The sequence below is a fragment of the Drosophila gunungcola genome (assembly GCF_025200985.1).
Source record: "Drosophila gunungcola strain Sukarami chromosome 3L unlocalized genomic scaffold, Dgunungcola_SK_2 000003F, whole genome shotgun sequence".
Lineage (NCBI taxonomy): Eukaryota > Metazoa > Arthropoda > Insecta > Diptera > Drosophilidae > Drosophila > Drosophila gunungcola.
Window position 1 is genome coordinate 3662504 of NW_026453179.1, and position 20104 is coordinate 3682607.

Genomic DNA, 20104 nt, shown 5'->3' on the forward strand with positions numbered 1-20104 from the left:
CAGAGGGTGTCCGGAAATGCCTCGAACCGATCCTCGGACCCTTGGACAATGCCTGGCTGCACTTCCACTTCCCCAACTTCAATTGCACTCTGTGTGAATGCCGGGACGCCTTGTTAATCCTGTTCCAATTACGCGCATGTGAGTGCCTGCTATTTCATCCCGTCGCATCCCTAATGGGCACTTTCGCTCTCGCCGCGTCCTTTGTCCGTTTGGCCGGCTTTGTCCGCCGAAGGACCAGTGGCCATCGGATTGAGACCGGCCCGGGACAGCCAAAATATTGATTACAGACTGTGCGACGGCTGGCTCGAGCGGCTTTGTTTTGGGTTCTTTAGCGCTTATTTACTGTTGTTACTGTTGATAAAAAATCAAACTGACCCTTAGTGACCCCTCATACATTAACAACAGCCGCCCTGCGGGCTTTCCCAGACTTTTCATCTAGTTTCGCCATCGATTGAGTCTTCAAATTACATATTTTTTTGGAATTGCATTTATGACGTAAAATAAATAAAATATTCTAAAAATATTCTATTCTTTTAGACCAGCATTTTGTGTTAAGGCTCTTAGCTGCGAGTTATAAATTTTTAGAACTATAATAAGGGCAAAAACAATTACAAAATCTGAATAGCTTATCAAATGTTCTTCAACATTTCTACAAGTCTTACTTGGCTACTATGTAATGGTACTATTGGTATTATTATGTATTGGTATTAAAAGAAAGTTATTTAAAAAAAATGTAGATTAGAAAATAATCAAAATATTTTTAGTAAAGAGTTTTAAACTCAATTTTTGACATGATGACTAAAATAAGTTCCTAACACAAAGTAAAAAGAAATTATATATAGAACTTCTGAATCAATATTAATTGATACAAATATGTCAGCAATTTTTTTTCAGCACATATCTATGTATTTACAAATTTCGTTTTTTTCTTAATAATGTTATTAAGGGTGATGATGCGTACCAATTTTTTTTTAAACAATTTTACCTCTGAAATTCATTATTTTAAAAACTTTATTGCCAATCCCTTTATTGTCTGCTTACTCTCCAAATCTATTCCCATAATTCTATATTTTTCAGCCACTTTCCACTCAAAATCGGCAGAGTTTTTGCCAAACTACGAACCACAAAATGTTCATTTAATACCTCCCTTGTGCGTTCGATTTTCGATACAGTTTCCGCCCTCGTCTCCGCTGTCATCAATGGCATTGGTCATCGATTCGGCACGCCAGCGAGGCACGTGCTGAAATTAATTGCATCCAAGCCGGATAACATGTGAGGAAAAGGGAGGAAGAGGGCAGGCCGAGCGTTCGCAAATATGTTGCACAACGCAGCCGAGTGCAGGGGTGAAGTCCACGTCCACGAGGGGTTGAAATGCATATATGCATTCGAACCTCACAGCTGCCCGGCACGCGACTGAAGCGAGGGTTGCAGCCCGCCAGTTGCAATGCCGTTTTTTATTGCAATTTTTTTTGGCACTCACCAATCAGGACAGTGCGTTTTTTACGGGAATCATTTTTTGGAAAAGGAACTGCCTATCAGAACTGCGCATGATGGGGGTGTACAAATGTAACATATTGTTAATCTAAGTTTTTGAATATTTGAGTGAAAAAATTGAGTTTAAGGTTTTTATCTAAAACTATTTTGTTTTTTAAGAGAACATATTTTGGCCGTTAAAGCTTTGAAACATTAAAAAAAGCGATCTATCCTTTCACAATTCTTAAATTCACGATTCCTTTGTAACTATTCTAGAACTAATAAATGGCCAATAAAAAAGTAAAAATTATTCAGCATATATAAGTAAAAAGCAGTGCATCCTTAAAAAAAAATAAAATATTATTACAATTTTCTTTTTCTTCTCTTTAGTCTACCGCCGAAATGTTTTCAAAATAACACGGTTTTTAAACTCGTAGTAGTAACAGTAATTTTTGTTCCCTCCATATTGAAATACATATTTCCCAATAAGCATGTTTAGAACCTACATCATACGCTGGGATAAAATAATTCATCTCCGGGGATAGAAAATAGAAGAAACTATTAAGTTCATCGAGATCGGCCGTATAACAGTTAAAAAGCTGAAGTATCTTAAAGTGCGTATTAAGTGCCAGACAGAGTAATAAAATGTGCTCGCTCGAGAAACGTTTTCAAAATAATACGGTGTTAAGCTTTTGGAAAAAATAACAACTTATTTGACCTCTTAATTATTCCAATACACATTTTATAATGAAAAAACGAACAGAAACGACGCCATTCCCCTAAAAAATTAATTAATCTGTAAAGAAGATCAATTAAGAAGATAATTCCATTCTGTAAGAAACCATTTTCAACAATTTATTCTATTAAATTTTAAATTACAATAAATTAAGTTGTGCCAGATCGACTGTATAACAGTCGAAAAGCTGAAGTATCCTGAAGTGCGGTCGGCTCACGCATTAATTGAGTGCTAGGTACAGATACATATACATCCGAATCCGAAAGTGTACTCGGCATTTGACGGTCTATAACTCGACATAGGTAAATTGGTCGCTCTTCACTCCGGTAGCGCTCTTTCTAGCGCTCTCTCTAGGTTTTGGACTGCTCTCCACCCGTGATCGCCATGTAGAGTATCTGTCAGATACATTTACGTGTGACACACACCAAACCACACCACACACTCAACTCAACTCAACTCAACTCAAACCGAAACCGATTCGGGGCGAATCCACTCAACTCAGCTCGATGTTTTCCACGCTCACTCACACGCTCCGAGTCGAACAGTGTTTTCAAGATACTGAGCTAAATATTTTTCGGGTGTGCTGCGACCTTCCTAGAAATAGTCAAACGCAACGCGGAGTCAGTGTGACAAAGTGCGTCGTGCGCAGCGGCAGCGTTTTTCCTTTTCCCCTTACCAATACACATAGAGAAAAACGCAAGAAAATCGAATAGCTCGTATTGTATCTGTGTGTGAGTGCGGGCAGTGAAATTTACAGATACATCTGCGTGTGTGCAACTGTAGCCACATGTGTGTTCGTTGGCAGGAAAACCATGCATTCACAGTGAAGTTTTAAATAACAAATTTTGGAACGAAACTCCTCAACCAATTTAACTGAGACAAAAATAATCAAATAAATACAAACAAACAGCATGGAAAACCTGCATCAGGAAAATGGCTTGGAAAGGAGTACCAGTCAGAGCTCGACTTCATCAGGTTTGTTTAGATTGGAGCGAAACTAATTTCCAATTATGCTTAGACGTCACACTCCCTCCACCCCACAGTCTTCCCCCCCTCTGCCCTCCAAACACGTTTTATGTTACAAAAAAAAAAAAAAAAAGAAAACATCGACAACGACAACAAATTCAGTACGAAATCTTATCAAAGTCGAAGCTGATTGGCTCTGCGATCGCCCTAATATTTCGTTTCTGTTTTTGTCTGCTTGTTTTTTGCTTTTTTTATATACTGCGCAGTTCTTTATTCGCTGGCGTGTGTTTTTTTTCGGTTTCTGTTGTGTTTTTGCCATTCGCTGATTTGATATTTTATTGGCTAATGGGGGGTTTGCATACACAGAGGTGTCATCAACCCCCGAACGTTGACCGACTTTCCACCAAACCCCACCCCTCGATCAAGGACCCATTGTCCAAGTGAGGATTATCATCGCCCCAGTGCATTTGAGGCAAAAGATCTTTGAGATTTACAAAGCTAGTTGTGCGGCGAAACCAGTTTGCTACTTATAACCTATAAGAAAGGGAAGAGGGATACTACCGAAGGATAATCACAGTGGTGGTTGTGGTGGTGGTGGTTTGACCAAATTGAAAGATTTTCATTCAGTTAGGTTTCTTATCAGACGCAAAAGAATTTCCAGATCTTCGAGAAGTCCATTCACGTTGTCGGGGAAATGAGTGAAAAAATGCGACCTAGAAATGCCAGCAACCCCCGAAAATAAAAATTTTGATTTCAGATAGGCCACAGCGCATGAGAATGCAGTGCTGCGTGTATCTGTATCAGTAACTGTATCTGTATCTGGGCGATACTACGAGTACAAGAGGCCGTTTCGAAGATAAGCGGCCCAGCCAGCGAAATGGGAACGGGCGAACGGGCAAACGGGCGAAGTGAAAACAATTTATGAATGAATGAACCAGCCCAAATGGATGGGCGTGCGAGTGTGTGAGTGAGATGAGCCCCTGCTTAGATAATGGAATGAATCCACTCGGCTCTTTCAGCTCTTCGTTTCCAAAAATATGTCTTATAATAACAACGAAACCTGTTTTCTGCCCTCAATGGGAGTTGGTGTGGGATGGGGGGGGAGGGGTGATGCGGATGGGGACGTAGATGTGGATGTGGATGAGCGGCATTCTAACCCAAGTTGAACTCGCCTCGCGGCAAATGGGGCAAGGACACGATGAACGCAGAAACACAGATCCCTAGTTGTTCAGCTGCCGCTGGCTCATTTGAATAACAAAACCTTGAACAGGGATTCCCAGACAGGATATCGAATTGAGCAACGAACTCAAGTTTCCTTTTCATTTCATTTCTTTTCCATCCAGCGAATCCTGCGAATACCGCGAATCCTGCGACTCCTTTGGAGGAATGCGGCTGTGTGCGCCTGGGCAAATGCAAATGGTTCAACGTGGCCAAAGGATGGGGCTTTCTTACCCCCAACGACGGCGGCCAAGAGGTGTTCGTACATCAAGTAAGTTTTGAGAAACTATTTAACACATCAAATTTAAATATAAATACAAAGGTCAACTACCAATTACTTAGTTTACTTAGTAAAGCAAAATAATATATCCGTTTGCTAACGTATTCATATTGTAAGGTTAGCTTTCGCATATATTATCAATTTGGAACTTAAAAAAAAAAAGAAAAAATAAACCCAGGGAATATTAGGGTAAAGCCTAATTTAAAGATTAACAAAGTATTTGAATTATAAAAATTCGTGTAGTAAATGTACCAGGTATTTGTTATTAATCAATCAATTAATAAATAATTTAACAATTTAAATTTAAAGATAATTACAAAGGTAATGCAATTACCAACTACTTAGTTCCATAAAATCCATGGAAACATTTAGTCTAAGCCTAATTTCAACACTGGCAAAATTATTGAATTAAATTAATTCGTACAGTATAAATACCAGGTATTTATTTATTATTATTATTATTAAACATTAACTGACACTACTTGAAAAATGAAAATCCATGAAAATTCCCATAGTTATAGTTAACTAAATCTAAACTAAAACGTTAGAGTTAATATTTGGTATATTTGCTGATATTACAGATTAGAATGTCATAATTAGTATTTTACTCAATTTGATAATAACCAAACATAGTGGAATGGAAAGAATTAATTTAACAAAACAGTAATGCCCATTTTTGCTACCTTCAGAGCGTCATCCAGATGTCCGGCTTCCGATCGCTGGGCGAGCAGGAGGAGGTTGAGTTCGAGTGCCAGCGCACGTCCCGCGGACTGGAGGCCACCAGGGTGTCGGGGAAGCAGGGCGAGAACTGCCACGGCAGCACCTACAGGCCACGCATGTGAGAAGGGCTTGACCCAGTGCCAACCGCGACCACCCACTGACTTTCCCGACTTTTCCTTTCCCCTTTCCCCCCACTCAGAAATCGCCGCACTCGCCGCATGCGCTGCTACAACTGCGGCGAATTCGCCAACCACATTGCCTCCGAATGCGCTTTGGGTCCCCAGCCGAAGCGCTGTCATCGCTGCCGGGGTGAAGACCATCTCCATGCCGACTGCCCGCACCGCAATGTGGTGAGTGTTTGCCACTTAGCCTGTGTCCCAATCTCAGGATTAAATCCTTTTGCAGAACCAAGCCCACAGCGACCAGAGCAGCAGCAGTGGAGCTCCGGAGAAAAGCGAGGAGGCCACCTGAGAAATCTAAAGCGATCCGTGGACAGCGGATTGGTAGTTGGAAGTTACAAACTTCTTTGACAAGTACAAAATGGTAATCTAAAAAAACACGCATCAAATCAAAGAAACCCACGTACAACAAAACTAGCTGCTACTCTTAGTTATAAGAGGGGGTAAAAAAAAACAAAGCACCCCAAAAAATAAGTTTAGGCTTAGGTTTATCCTTTAATTGTATACTACCAATAAGGCTTTTGACTAAAGTACAATTAAATGAATTAAGCTAAAGAAAGAGAGCATCCCTTCGTCTGCTAACCAAAGTCAGAGCTTTTGCACCCTTGGGGCCGAGCTTAAAGCTCTTGGTTGATAAGGAAGTCCTGCTCGCGAGTCACGTGGCCACTGACAACATTGGAGCTTTCCTTGGGGCAACAACAGAATCACCATGAAAACGCAGAATCACTGTAAGCTGGAAACCTAAGTTCTGAAACCTAAAACCCACCCCCCGGTGCCAAGCCGCCACCCCCTGAAAGTGAAACAGAGTGAGCAGCAACAACAAACAGATTGGGCGAGGACATGGCCGGAAGGAGAGTAGAAAGTCGAGAGTCTTGCTCTCTCTCTCACTCTCTGCTTTTTTTTTTTTTTTTTGACTGTTGGCCCTTTGGCTGTTTTTGTTGTGGTTTGGACGGTTCGCCATCAGTTTGCAACATTGTTCGGGCTCGCTCGTTGGCTCTCGCTGTCGCGCTTTTGTGTCCTTCGCAAGGAAGCAGGAGCGGGATGCCCAAAAGGATGCATCGCTTATGCGGGACCCTAAAGCCAGCGTCGAGCTCAGTCTCAGTTGATCTCTGCCAGAGAATTGTTGTGTGCAACGCGGCGGAATTTACATTTACAACATTTTAACACAGATTTAAAGGACCCAATTTAATGGAAAGCTAAATCAAATCAGCAACTTAAACCAAAAACAATAACTTAGACAACTAAAAGAATTTCAACAAAGTTAACAAAGCGTTTCAGCAACAAATTTTCAATAACCAATAAATACAATTAAAAAACTTACAAAACTTATTAATAAAAAAAAAAAAAAATAAAAAAACAGGAAACCCGAAAACATTTGTACCATTTTTTTTTGCATAAAGAAGTACAAGTTTTTCAACGCATAAAATATGAAAACGAAAAATGATGGCGAAACCTAAGAGTTCAAGGTTAAGAGAAAATGCGAAAATTACCTTTTTAACTGGGCAAACAATAATAAAGCCAGCATCAACTGACAATAACAAAAGCAACGTCAACGTCATCGCATATTCATTTGGGGCAAGCCACAAAATAAAACCAAGACACACAAAGGCACTCTCGCACACTTGCTTATAGTCACACACACACACACACACACACACTGAGAATTTACAACCAGATTTACATGGGGAGCGCCTGTTATGTAATATCCTCCTTCTGACGCTGTCTCCTGTCATGTCGCAAGTCCTTGTTCCTTGTTCCCTGTTTCCCCACTCCTCGTGTGATTCCCGTGTATGTGGGGGGTGTGGCATGGCATGCACCTCGGATTTGCTGCCCCTACGGGTGCTAATTTGATTTAACTCGCTGCATGGGCACGGCATTGAGACATCAGGCCGAAGGACGACTAACGATTTACGAAGGACACTGGCCCATCCCAGCTATTGGTAACCCATACCAATAAAGTTAGGGAAGCGCGCCGAGGTGTGTCTGCCTGCTGTGCGTTTTTTATGGCATGCTAATCGGGGCCAAACGAATATGAGTGTATGTATATTACGCATACGCCGCGTGCTCGATGATGATTTGAGTGAATTTGTTTGCGAAAAGGAGTTGGGTTGGGCCTAATTAACGAATGTGTGTCATAATGCGACAGGCGTTAGTAGGTCAAGTAGATGCGATGCTGGGCGGTTGGAGGTCGCCGCAGGTTCAGTGGGGGAAAAGCTCTGGCCAAAAGGACAACGACAACCCGAGGACGAGGACTACAACGAGGACGAGGACGGGAACGAGGTGAGATGCGATGAGATGAGATGAGTCGCGTTTTTGGAGAGCGAATGGAGGGCGACAAACGAGTGCGAGTAAATAAATAGATGGGCGTTTCTGGCCATTCAGACATAACACATTCGCCCCGTGGAACTGGGTGTGGGATAATCTCTCCTCGATGTTACATTTATTTTCCAATTTAACAAATTCTCAATGTTCCTACTCTAACTTTCTCTCTGACTGTCGTTTGCACCTCACTTTCACTTTTTTGCTTTCATCACCCACATTCCGAATGGAACTCGATTTAACGTTTTTCACTCCTTGTTCTTGCACAGGCAATGTAAGAATGAACCTCCACTCTTTGTCTCTGGCATGATTCGAATTAAAGCAAGCAAAAACTCTAACCTAAATCAATTAATCTAACAAATCCATAAACGGTTACAAGTTCCAACAACCAAAACACAATGTACAAAGCCTAAACATGCTTAAAACTACTACTTAAACAACAAACTAAACCGAAATCAAAGAAACTTCTAGTTAACGTGCTAAATCTATAAACTTCATCACAAAATCTTACAAATAAATTGCAAAAGGTAAGTAAAACTCTTTTTCTTAATATATTTTAGTGTACTGATTTATTCCTACGATTCTGAGTGTTATGACTTTTAATGTAATCTTATGAGCACCACTTTCCACTTGAATGAAGTAGTTCAATTAAATAAGATTATTGTACATGGTTTCTTTTGCTAAACAATTGCCTTAGTGAGATCGACTCAACGACACAGCACACAATTTAGTCTACAAAGGCATCTTTTCAACGGCCAAATTCCATGCGGGCAGACCGCGGCACACATAAATGCTGTAGTTGTAGACCTGAGGCTCCACTTTTCCCTGGTGCACCAGCGAGATAATGGAGCAAAGGCTGCCCAGATGATAGTTGGGTTCAACACTCATTGTGGTCGCGCTTTTCTCCTTTCCTGAAATATATAATTGTTCTTTAACATAATTATCGTCCAAGGTTGTTAAAGGGTTATATTTGTATAGTGCTACCTAATTCCCTACCATAGGTTAATCCCTGCTCTGCAAACCCACCTTTAATAATGCCACTTTTGAGCCAAGGCACTCGATCTATTTGCGTCCACGGGATTACTTGTTTAGTGCCGGGAGCCAGCCAAAGACTCAGGGCTGTGGCCGACACTGTATCTATATTGCCATCCAATGCGGGCATTAGAGTGCCCACTATCGAGGGGCATAACGCTCCATGGTAATAATCATGTGCGCCGTACAGAGCGCTGTACAGGCCCGTGCCTAACATGCGCGTGGAATCGCAACCAAACAGGAAGACCACGCCGCAAACTTGGGCTCGAGAAATCGTGCGTCCATTGACGTACTGCAGCCCAGAACCGTGGCCAGCGTAGCTACAAATTACATCACAATTGATTAGTTAAAGTCTCCCTATTTCATATTCATATAAAATTGCGGCTCACACAAAACAATCCGCCTGAAAGGCCTGCTTCAAAATCACTTCCTCGTTGGGCACTGTATCGAACATATGCTTCCATTGCGGGAGCCAGTACTCAAAGAAGCTGCGCAGCCTGCGACTGGAGTTGACCAAATCCGCATCCGGATTTATAACACACATGCCTTGTTTGATGTTCGTAGTGAAGTAGCCATGCTTTATCTTCGATTTGTGAATCTGAAACAAGCGCCATAGACAATGCAGTGATTTGATGCGGGTAAACTCTTGAACGGTGACTAGCTGCTCCCAGTTGAAATGGTCAAGGCGCTAAAAAAAAATGCAAAACAATTCAATTAAATAACACCAACTGCTTTATAAATACTGTTGTGGTTAGACCGAGGTTGGAGATGTTTCATTACTTGAAATCTTTAAGCTACCTCATCGACCACCAGGATGGTGGGAAATCTCCTGCCCACCAGCGGCTGCCGCTCCTCTACTTGATTCCAGTCGCTGGCGAAGTCCTTGAGCATATCGTACACCGATTGGATTTCGTTTTCGTTGCTGGATAGCTCATAGCTGATGAGCTTGAGATTCGCGGAGTCCAGTCGATTGGCATGCAGAGCAGCTTGCGAGAGCAATACGCGCTGGTGACTGCTCCACTGGTTAAGCAGGCAGAAATCATCGACGCGACTATAGATGATCTTGGCCTGTCTTTGGGCATCACTACAGTCGTATCGTTTCCCGAAGAACAGAAAGGAATAGGGAAGGAATATGTCCCGCAAGTTGGCGTGGAGTTTCTGGAGAAGATTCGAATTTTGTTTGATGCATAATTAAGGTCTAAGCATCAAACTCACTTGCAAATAGGATTCAAAAACTTTCAGCTCCTCCCAATACTTTTGCTTAACCTCTCTGCTCTTCACATTGAGTGGATCCACAAAGACCACTCGCTTGAATCTCTGCACCATAGTGCTGTATTCCCGGAAGAGATTGGCCAGCTTGTCGCCAGCAAATCTCAGGCAAATTGGTCCCAATTGGGGACTTCTACAGTGACGCAGCAGGCTGAGATAAATGGCTCCATTGCTGGCCATTATCTCATTGAACACAGAGTAGGTGGTGGCGGGATTGAAGCCCTTGCAGAGGTGCAGGATACACCATTCGTTGGGCATAGCATTACATATATCCGAGATGCGGGTTAAACCCTCAGTGGCATTCCGTACGTCCTCCAGAAAGTCCATGTACTCCAAGGCGTCTTTGGTGGGCTGCTCAGGAGGTTTCTGCTGCTCCACTTCCTGGAGACGCTTGAGGATGCTCTGCCAGAGTTTGTTGCTAGGGTCGATGATTATTGAGAACTTGAATATTAGCGGATTTCAGTGTTATCCCACCTTTTGTAGTCCACTTTTTCCTGGTTAGAGGCTGACCTTATCAGCTCCTCCGTTGTGGGTCGTAGTTTCTCCAGTTCCTCCGCTTCGGTAATATATCGCATGTCGGTGGAATGGAACTGGGCTTTAACCTGGTAGTAAATCGAGTGATCCACATTGCCATTGCGATATTCTTCGTCGGCGCGTAGTAAATTGTATTCTTAAAAGAAAACAAACAAATATGGTTAAATTGGAATGCAAATGTCGGCGCTTATTAACTTACCCTTCGCCTCTGGGCCCACATCAGCACTGGTCACATTGGCCAGTACCTTTGCCTCACGCAACTCCTCCAACATATCTTCGTATTTATTATTTAATTAATTGTTTATTTTCAAACTCTGGCGGCGTCGGTGTTTTTTCAATCCACAAGTTGCCTCCTCCTTCCTCCTCCTCAAGCGATAACGATTGTTCCGATGTATCCTCTACCAACACTGAACTATCGATAGGCGATGGTGAGTGAAGTGGAACCAGTTCATTTATGGGGTATGTTTTAAGAACTTTTTTAAATTTCGCGGTTAAAATCATGTGTGCTCAAAGTGTAAAAGCGCATAAATTGTTAATTTTAATTTAAATGAGGGACTTTTTGGATTCAAATATCAAATATATCCTATCCTATATTCTTCACTAAGATTTGTAAGTCATTTTATACTTAAGGTTTTCTTCAACATATATGAGAGCCCGAAAACATATTTAAACAATTAATTAATTTTTTCATTTTGCGCTTTATCACTAGTTAGTGATAAAAACTTGATTGTTGATATTTAACATTGAAGTCATAACAGCTTTTAGTACAAGTCGCTTTTGGTGGTAGTTGCCTGCAAAAAGCTTTTAAATTATTGTTGTTTGCGGCTATTCATTCATAAAAACATGAATCGAGATGAAAAGGTGCAAGAGATTGCAGGTAGGCCGAAAAACAGATGTTAGGGTTGCCACCCAGCACAAATAAGGATGAGCAAGGGAATCTGCGCAGCAACCACACCCTCACAAAGGAACTTTTAAGTCATTTAAATGCTGCTCAAGATGGTTTTAAATCTTATTAAAATATATTTTAGTCAGTCAGATTTAAGGTATCAACTTTACGTATACATGTTAGCTAGAGTTTCCGTTTGGTGACCCTTAGTTTCTGGCAACCCTAAACCACACCCTCCAGTTGCCCTAAAAAGCCTTACGCAACAACAAAAGACAGACACGCACACACATATGGCCAATTATTGCAGCCATGAAGAAAAACAAAAACCTTTTTTAGACATTTTTGGTTAACTTTTCAACTGATACATTTTGTAGGATTTTTTGTTGAGGGTTTGTTTTTGTTTGTGCTGGTGTGACGCGATTTTTAATCTCTGCCGCTGCCTCTGCCGCCGTCAGCTGCAAGCTGCAGTTTTCTAATGACGTCTTTTGGAGGGAGCGAGAGATAACGGTATTTAACCAATGTGGGTGGGTGGTTACCCTTGTTTATTCACTTGCCCTGAGTTATAATATGAAATATGTATTCTTTTTTTAGAACTTAAAGATAAATAGCATTGACTTTATCTAAGACATTTTTTAAACATTTATAAACAATTGAATGCAAACGGCTAGAGCGAATAATTCCCGTTAGAGAAGCTGCAGCTGGTCGCTGTCTTGACTTAACGAAAGTTTCGTTAAATATTGAAATGGCGCAGGAGCAAAATGCCATAATCTCTTTCTCTCTCTCTGCCTCTGTCGACGGCGACGTCGACTGCGGCTGCAACGCCGACGTCAGCATCCTTTCTACTTATTAATTTTGATGTTGCTTTTCACTTTTACTTTGTGGCATGTGGAACGTGCTGCTTCGAACTTGTGCTAGTGTTGGAAAATAGAGGCGGGCCTTAATTGGGAATTTCTCAGTTGATTGGCATGCTCAAAAAGGAAACCCACTTTCCACACCTTCAACCCCCTTAACCCCCTCACCCAGCCACCACCTATTTTATTCACTGGCATATACCTTTATGTTTTTTGACTGCATTATTGATGTCTCCAACTCGGCACGTTCGTTGTCCTTTACGCCTAGCAAATTATAACATTAATATTACATTAACACACAACCATACGCACATATATGCATCGGGGAGACATTAAAAGTTTCGCACACAGGAGCACATGTAAGGAAGGACCAAAAACAACAGGAGCAGAGCCACCCCAAAAAAAATGGAGAGTGTGTGTGTGTGCGTGTGTGTGTGGCACACATTCCAACAGTTGCAGCGACGCCGCTGCCAGCTGCTCAGCCCGCGTCGCAGTCGACGTCGCAGCATCCCTTTTGCATTTGAGCGACTAGTCAAAACGAATTTCGAAGTCGACGTCGACGGTTGTGTCGCTTTTTTCTTGCTTCAAAAAGTAATAACCGAAACAAAATAAAGCTTTCAACTATAATACTGAAAGAAAATAAAAAAAATCCAAATAAATAAATAGCAAAAACCGAAGCTTAAAAGTAAAGAAAATTCCTATAAAGTCACTGATAAAACATCGAAAAAAGTGTAGCATACTTTTGTGCTGGAGTGGAAAAACGCCCACGGGGCAGACGAAAATGAATTAATCAAGTTAAAATCAAATAACAAACATTGCCAAGCAAGAAAGGGCATTTAAGTAAATTAAGGTGTGGTGATTTATGCAACTTTTTTGAGGCACACACGCAGCGCAAAGAGAGGGGGGTTAAGGGGGGTCAAAGCCACTGCACATACCTTTAAGCTAAGCCCACACACAGACACACTCATACACACACACACAAACACACACACAGAGGAGCGAGAGGAGCAGAAAAAGAAGGAGAAGAGAAGGCATACAAAATAAAGGATAACGACGAAAAACCAAGAAAGAAATCGAAATTAAAATATAAGCCTGTGGGAAAGCGAGATGGGGGAGCAATTTTCGGCTGTCGCTGTAATTCGACGCTCATCTCCTGCTCTACTTTGCTCTCTTTCTCCGCTCTTTCTTCGCACTTTCTCTTCTCGGCTCTGCTCCTCTCCCGCTTCGTCAAGTGAAAACATTTCGTTTGGGCTTCGTCAAGTTTTGTAGGTATTTTGGCTACACGAAAATACACAGCGCCTTCATCCTGCTCGTTTCGTGGCGAAAAAAGGAAAACCTCGATTTTTCCAGCCCAAAATTACTAAAAAAACACACCCAAAATTCCTCTAAAGTATAGTGAAAAGTGATCCTTCAAGAATATAACGAAACTGGTTTCGCAAACAAACGAAAAAGCTGGCCAAAAGCGAACTTTTCTTCGGTGGGCCGCGAAAGGCGTTGCCAAATCAAAGGCCACAAGGATAAAACAACAATGTCCTAACTGAACATCAAACTAAATTCTAATCACAGGCACTGCGGCAAGAAGAAAACCTCAACAAATTAAAGATAAAATCAACTGAAATATATACAACAAATTAATCATACGCACCCTTAAAAAGCATCAAGTGAAAAAATTGACTAACCGCGAAAACCACAAGGAAAAAGCTAAGAAAGTAAAGGACAAACATAGGAATAAAACTCTTCACAGGAGGAGCAAAAGCAGCAGCATCAGCAAGAACATTCTGCTGCATAAATAATACACTCGCCGCACGCATACGTATACGCCATATAGGCCAGGACATACCAGCAGGATACTATACTCGCACAAGCAACCACACACACCGACGGGCAGGACGTGCTCCTGTTCTATTATTTAACTGCTTTCAACGTCAGCAGCACGTTCAACCCGACGAAAGTCGATTGAAAGCCACCTTCAACGGCCCCAGCATCCCTCGCTCGCTCTCGAAAAAACAAAAAAAAGAGCGGGTCCTTTGTTTGCCAGTGTGTGTGAGACAGCAGGAGCGACGTCAACGTCAATCCGCTCAATATTTATACATTGAACCGAGTCTCCTGGCCCACGAGCCGCGGCCCTCTCAACGCAGACGCTCCTGGTCCTCCGCTTGGGCCCAAAATAAATAACATCTGACAGCTGCCCGAGTCCTGAAAGCACTTAACGGGCAGTGAAAAGGGAGCCGAGGAGCCAAAGCGAATAGCGATACAATTTCCATAGGAAAACATCAACCAAACTGAACGCGATCTTAAAACAAAAACAAAAACAATGGGCGCCAAGGAAAGTGTCGAGGCAGCCGCCAAAATGAACGCCGATGGCTGGGGCCATGTGGAGGTGTGTATTATTTATATAAAAAAAAAACAATCAAATTATAAGCCCATCTATAAATTCTACTTCATAAGATTCCCAACAACCTAACGTTAGGTACATATGTTGACAAAGAAAAACAAAACAAAGTTTTTAAGCGAAAAAGTATTTTAAAAGTCATAAAAAGACTTTTGATTTTTACTCGTTTTAATTGGATGGAATTCTATGAAACACCTATTTCGATCAATGATGTATTATTATTTTCAAAAGTCTTAGGCTGATCAAGAGATACTTATTATTTTAATTACTTAAAATTTAAAAAAAAAAAACATTGAAAAAGAAAATATTTTTGTTTTTTTACAAGACGAAAAATTCCCCTAGAAACATCTGTTAACAATAATAAAGTACAAAATTTAAAAATTCCTAAGAAACCTCTTCGCTTTCAGCATTTGATCTTAAGTTTATTTTAACTTCCCGAAATAGTTCATTTTTTTTTCGTTACAATGTCAAAATAAGGCAATAATTAATTTTCATTGAAAGAGTAAAAAAACAAACTGCCAAAAGAAACCACAGCAAATCTTTATTTGAACAAGAACCCCTTCTTTTACTTTTCTTCCCGAAAGTATCCATAAAAGTCGTCCCTAATATTGTCAACAACCTGATGATCTATTTTGATGTGTCGCTCATCGCCCCCAATGTGTGTCAGACAGATCCCAATTGCAATTCTAATGAGAGTGGAGCGGGGCGAGAGTGGATTGATTTTAAAAATAAATTAGACAACAACACGTGCACTTAGCACGCGAACAGAGAGCACCGCGATGACGGTCCCATTTCCCCCATTTTCCATTTTCACTCCCATAACCATTCCGGATTCCCATTGGGGTTCCCATGCCCATTCCCATGTTGTGGTCCACTTGATGATCGCTGGCATGCATGTTTCTCCACCATATCTCGCCAGAGATCTGATCTCTTGAGCAGCCGGAGAGCTCCATGTGGGCGGTATGGCGCTCTCGAGACGCCAAGAGATCCGAAAAAAAGAGACTACAAGCCACAGAGATGAAAATTCGTTGTGATTTCGATTTTCTTGCGTGTCGGTTAGTTGAGTCTGCGGCGTGCATTTGGGATGTTGTTTTGGCTTTTTCAAGATCTCGTCAGCCCCGATCCGTAAACCGCAATTCGAACCGTTTGGAAGCCGGCAACTGAATGGCCAAAACCGATTCATAGAACAGGTGTCTGTGTGTGTCGCCCTCTGAATCAAACGATGTAAACAAAGATAGCTATATATATCGTATTTATATATATATATTTATTGCTATTATAGCGATCGAAATGTGCTTTTGTGCGAGTGAACAACAAATGTGGCCAACATATGGGCCAGACTGTGAATATTTATAAAATTAAATCCACATAAAAATAAAATGTGCCCCCATCTCACCTTAGATTTTGCATCACTTCGGAGTGCAATGTCTGCGGGTGGTGTTCAAGAAAATCAAACGTGAAAACTTCAAAGCACATTTTCCGCTTTTCATCGTTTGGCTTGAGTTATGCATCGCTTTTGTTTTTGACACCTACACAACTTTTGTGGCGGTGGCGGGGAAATATTGCTGCACTAGCGCTCGCACCTCTCGGTCTGGCTTGATGATAATAAACTGTGGCGTGGGTTGCTTCAACGCTTTAATCTCACAGAGCCAAGCACCCGAAGACCTGGAACTTGTTGTGCAGCCTTCGTTGCAGATATTTTGAATTTTTTTTAAATTTATTGCAGCTTAATGATTGCTCAAGATGGTTATTAACAATACTTCTTCCACTTCCCACTTCTTTTTTTTCATTTCAATTTGGGTAATTTGTCAAAAACAAGTTACTTTTTTTTAACTGTTTTTCTAAAGTGATCTAAAAGATGTAAAATACTTACATTAGAAAACCTTAAAATAAATAGAAATAATAAATCTTTATAGTTTTAGGAAATGTATAGGTCTATCTCTATGTAATTTAAACTACGTAAGGGCTTTAGGATTAATCAATTAAAGCTAAAGGTTTATTAAGGTCATTAGTATGCATTCGGTTTTTATATTAAACACTCTCTAAAATTATTCCTAATACAGGTTAGTTAAATTTCAAGACTTCTTGAAGCTGAAACCAAAAAAATCTATAAACTGTAAAAATATTTTAAAATATATTTTGCCTCAGTTACAATTATAAAGTGATATATTTTGATAGGATTTTTAGATGATTTCCACATATATTTCATAACCGAAAATATTTTTGTATATGTGGGATGGCAACTATATAAGCCTATTAAGGATAGTATAATGTTTATTCAAGAGAAACCCTTAACTTTTAAAATAAGTAAATATATAAGTAAAAAACTAATTACGTATAAGTATAAGTAAATAAAGTATATGTAATATTCAACTATGCTCAATTATTTACAGCGATCGAGTCGCTACCACAACCATCGGCACAACCAGCGCTCACAGTCCCTGAATCGCGGACAGGCGCTCTCGCAGGCGGACGTGAGCGGCATGTGGTGACATCGGGGTGCCTCTGGTAAAGGTGAGATCCCATTGGTTCCTCCGTTATAGTCCCCACCAGAAACTAACCCAATTTTGTGGCAGGATCTGCGGCAAGCTGCGCCAACTGCGCCATGGGTAACAAACTGAGCTGCTCCTGTGCCCCGCTGATGCGCAAGGCCTATCGCTATGAGGATTCGCCCTGGCAGAGCTCCCGTCGTCGCGATGGTCATCTTTTGAGGTGGGTCTTGGTCCTAAACCCTTCAAACTGAACCACTCTTTTAGCCCGACTCTGTTTATGTTCTCTGACTGCCGAAACGGGGCTCCAACAACCACCACCACCGCCACAACCAACTACTGACCCACAATTGAATTCGCTCTTTCGATAACTTTTTTCGATCCAACTAATTGTGTTCTTCTTCTGGTTTTTCTTTCTTTCACCAAAAAAAAAAAAATAAAAAAAATCAAATAAAATGATACAATTTACAAACTACAACTTACGACAAATCGAAACAAAAACACCTCAAAACCACACACAAATTGATGCGGCCTATCCAACAAACCACCACAACAACTACAAATGTATCCTGCTTCAACTTTTCCTTCCTACCTACGACTGCAACTACAACTACAAAAAACCAACTATAACAACAAAATGTGTTTCTTTGTTTTCCCAATTTCCCTCTCCAACCCCCCGAAAAACCAAAATCTAATTGTGCACCAAATCCAAATTCGAATCGGAATCGAATCTCCTCCAAACAATCCAAATCAAAAAAAAAAAATAAATAAAACCACTCCATCCATTGTCGAAACTTAATTAACCAACAATAGTTCGTTCAGGTTGTGGGCAGAGGTCTTCCATGTGTCAGCCAGCGGAGCCGGCACCGTCAAATGGCAACAAGTGTCCGAGGATCTGGTTCCTGTGAACATCACCTGCATTCAGGACTCCCCCGAGTGCATCTTTCACATCACCGCGTACAACAGTCAGGTGGACAAGATACTTGACGTGAGACTTGTGCAGCCAGGTGAGTGCACATTGTTGGGCGTCACTTCATCATCCGAATGCCAACCTGGCCACCCTTTTAGGTACACGCATTGGCCAGGCATCGGAGTGCTTCGTCTACTGGAAGGACCCCATGACCAACGACACCTGGGGCCTCAACTTCACCTCGCCCATCGATGCCAAACAGTTCCGCGAGTGCTGTGTAAGTATTCTCTTACGGTCTGGCAAAGGCAAACATTTTCGCATAGCGACGACAACAACAATGCCAAACCCATAAAAAAAATCCAAAATCAAAAAATCTTTTAAACAAAAACAGCCAAAGCAAAAGAAAAACAAAAATGAAAATTAATTCAAAACCAACCTCAACTGATACCGATACCGATACCGAAAAACCTCAGCCACCCCACAACTAATACAGCAACACTAACAGAGGTCTGGCGGCGAGCTGTAATCATGCCCGCCAGCTGGAGCACTCAGCTGAGCCACCACCCCCAAAACCACTGCCAGAACCAGAACCACTAGAGCCACCGAACCAAGCCAAAAAAAAAAAAAACCGAACCACCATCCACCCATAAAAAACTCTCTCGACACAACACACAGACTAACACTAGAAACACTGAAAGAAGCCAAGGTGCCGACCAAGATGGTGACGACCAAAATGATAGCGATTGTGATTATGATGCTGCCGTTGACGACGATGATAATGACGATGACGATGGTTATGAGCCAGTTGTTGTTTGCTTTGCATATAAAACACATCTCTCTAGCTATGTACTCTAAATATCCTCAATCAATCTCAAGGTTCAGTGCCGCAAACACTCGAACAATCTGAAGATGAAATCATAATTAAGCTCTTCATTCGCTCACTGTCACCGCAGTCACTGTCACTGTCATAGTCACAGTCACATACTACGTTTATGCCAAGCACGATTTTGTTATTTTGAAAATTTAAATTAAAAAAAACTTAAAATTTCCTGTGGTTCATAACATTTTAAAAGTATTATACCTATAGGTCAGCAAGAAAAAAGAAATAAAGTCAATTCAATGTAAAGTACAAGACAATAGCTGTAACACCCTTTAAAAGAAAATCAATTTTATTGTTTAAGACATTCTAGTATTTATAATATTTATTATGTTAACATATTATAAATCACCACAAAAGAAAACAATAATAATTATTTTTTAAAAGTTGTACAACTAATCTAATTTTTTGGGATAAAAAAATCGGTTATAATACAATGAGAGTTACACTTAAGTAAACAAAATTTGCATAGTTGGCATAAACAAAGTAAAGCTCACCACCAAAGTCCCCCTGCATAAACTTTCTAAAAAAAAAAAACACTCACCGATACATAATTCTTCCTTGTACTCTAATTAGTTGGAAAACTTGACAATTTTATGAAATTGGTTCGCTGAAAATTTGAAAACAATTTTTGTGTTTGTTTGTTTAATTATGAAAACTTTATTGAGTTGTATGTGGAAATTTGCGTTCTTCATTTTCAAGTTAACATTCATTGAGAAATTTGGCCAAGTAAAGTATAATCGTAGTATTTATAGAGACACACTCACACACATGCAAACACAAGCACACATACAATACAGAGACATGCACCTGAAAAACAATCAAAGTCAGAAATTGAGGGAGAAATGTGAGAGATGTGCCAAAGTTTTAATGAGTTTCTGTCCGTTTTAAGTCCCCAATCCTTGGTGACAATGAAAGCTTAACGTTCTGTAAATATTTTATGAAAATTTTTAATTAGAAACAATAGCTGTGA

The 20104-nt window shown here is 40.8% G+C and overlaps 4 protein-coding genes across 23 annotated transcripts in view; 3 read left to right on the plus strand and 1 right to left on the minus strand.

Moving 5' to 3' along the window:
* The first annotated feature begins 2806 nt into the window (after positions 1-2806).
* Positions 2807-6967, plus strand: LOC128258667 (protein lin-28 homolog). The gene is made up of 5 exons (XM_052990439.1): positions 2807-3184; positions 4519-4664; positions 5363-5511; positions 5593-5743; positions 5799-6967. The coding sequence occupies exons 1-5, from the start codon at positions 3121-3123 to the stop codon at positions 5862-5864; spliced, it is 576 nt and encodes a 191-aa protein (XP_052846399.1). The 5' UTR covers positions 2807-3120; the 3' UTR covers positions 5865-6967.
* A 54-nt stretch (positions 6968-7021) lies between these two features.
* On the plus strand, positions 7022-17369 carry LOC128258669 (uncharacterized). 4 transcript variants are annotated; one of them, XM_052990444.1, is made up of 3 exons: positions 7022-7038; positions 14030-14843; positions 17249-17369. In XM_052990444.1, exons 2-3 carry the CDS (start codon positions 14778-14780, stop codon positions 17345-17347), a joined length of 165 nt encoding a protein of 54 aa, XP_052846404.1. In that variant the 5' UTR covers positions 7022-7038; positions 14030-14777; the 3' UTR covers positions 17348-17369. The 4 variants fall into 4 exon arrangements, with proteins under 4 accessions (XP_052846404.1, XP_052846401.1, XP_052846402.1 ...); XM_052990441.1 differs by lacking the exon at positions 7022-7038 and adding an exon at positions 13157-13313 and having other exon boundaries at positions 13725-14843; XM_052990442.1 differs by lacking the exon at positions 7022-7038 and adding an exon at positions 13157-13313 and having other exon boundaries at positions 13855-14843.
* On the minus strand, positions 8439-11119 carry LOC128258665 (uncharacterized). The gene is made up of 7 exons (XM_052990437.1): positions 10926-11119; positions 10667-10862; positions 10139-10610; positions 9722-10081; positions 9313-9611; positions 8918-9243; positions 8439-8802 (listed from the first exon to the last, which is right to left on the minus strand). Exons 1-7 carry the CDS (start codon positions 10996-10998, stop codon positions 8624-8626), a joined length of 1905 nt encoding a protein of 634 aa, XP_052846397.1. The 5' UTR covers positions 10999-11119; the 3' UTR covers positions 8439-8623.
* A 69-nt stretch (positions 17370-17438) lies between the features above and the next one.
* LOC128258660 (protein still life, isoform SIF type 1) overlaps positions 17439-20104 on the plus strand; it is an 87838-nt gene continuing 85172 nt past the window's right edge. For 8 of the 17 annotated variants that reach the window (XM_052990425.1, XM_052990426.1, XM_052990423.1 and 5 more), the window contains exons 1-3: positions 17439-17567; positions 18158-18351; positions 18413-18531. In XM_052990425.1, coding sequence (XP_052846385.1) covers positions 17461-17567; positions 18158-18351; positions 18413-18531 — 420 coding nt within the window. In that variant the 5' untranslated portion in view covers positions 17439-17460. Of the gene's footprint in view, positions 17568-18157; positions 18352-18412; positions 18532-20104 lie in introns of those variants that run through there. The other 9 variants (XM_052990430.1, XM_052990429.1, XM_052990424.1 and 6 more) reach the window with 2 other exon arrangements.

What these genes read in the sequence shown, in the direction of transcription:
- LOC128258665 (XM_052990437.1), bottom strand. Translation starts at nt 10,998, where the DNA reads ATGTTGGAGGAGTTGCGTGAGGCAAAGGTACTGGCCAATGTGACCAGT. An exon ending in TGTGGGCCCAGAGGCGAAGG is followed by an intron (nt 10,863 to 10,925) that starts GTAAGTTAATAA and finishes TTTTCTTTTAAG; the next exon opens with AATACAATTTACTACGCGCC. An exon ending in CAAAAGTGGCATTATTAAAG is followed by an intron (nt 8,803 to 8,917) that starts GTGGGTTTGCAG and finishes TATATATTTCAG; the next exon opens with GAAAGGAGAAAAGCGCGACC.
- LOC128258669 (XM_052990444.1), top strand. Translation starts at nt 14,778, where the DNA reads ATGGGCGCCAAGGAAAGTGTCGAGGCAGCCGCCAAAATGAACGCCGAT. An exon ending in ATGGCTGGGGCCATGTGGAG is followed by an intron (nt 14,844 to 17,248) that starts GTGTGTATTATT and finishes AATTATTTACAG; the next exon opens with CGATCGAGTCGCTACCACAA.
- LOC128258667 (XM_052990439.1), top strand. Translation starts at nt 3,121, where the DNA reads ATGGAAAACCTGCATCAGGAAAATGGCTTGGAAAGGAGTACCAGTCAG. An exon ending in AGCACCTACAGGCCACGCAT is followed by an intron (nt 5,512 to 5,592) that starts GTGAGAAGGGCT and finishes CCCCCCACTCAG; the next exon opens with AAATCGCCGCACTCGCCGCA. An exon ending in ACTGCCCGCACCGCAATGTG is followed by an intron (nt 5,744 to 5,798) that starts GTGAGTGTTTGC and finishes ATCCTTTTGCAG; the next exon opens with AACCAAGCCCACAGCGACCA.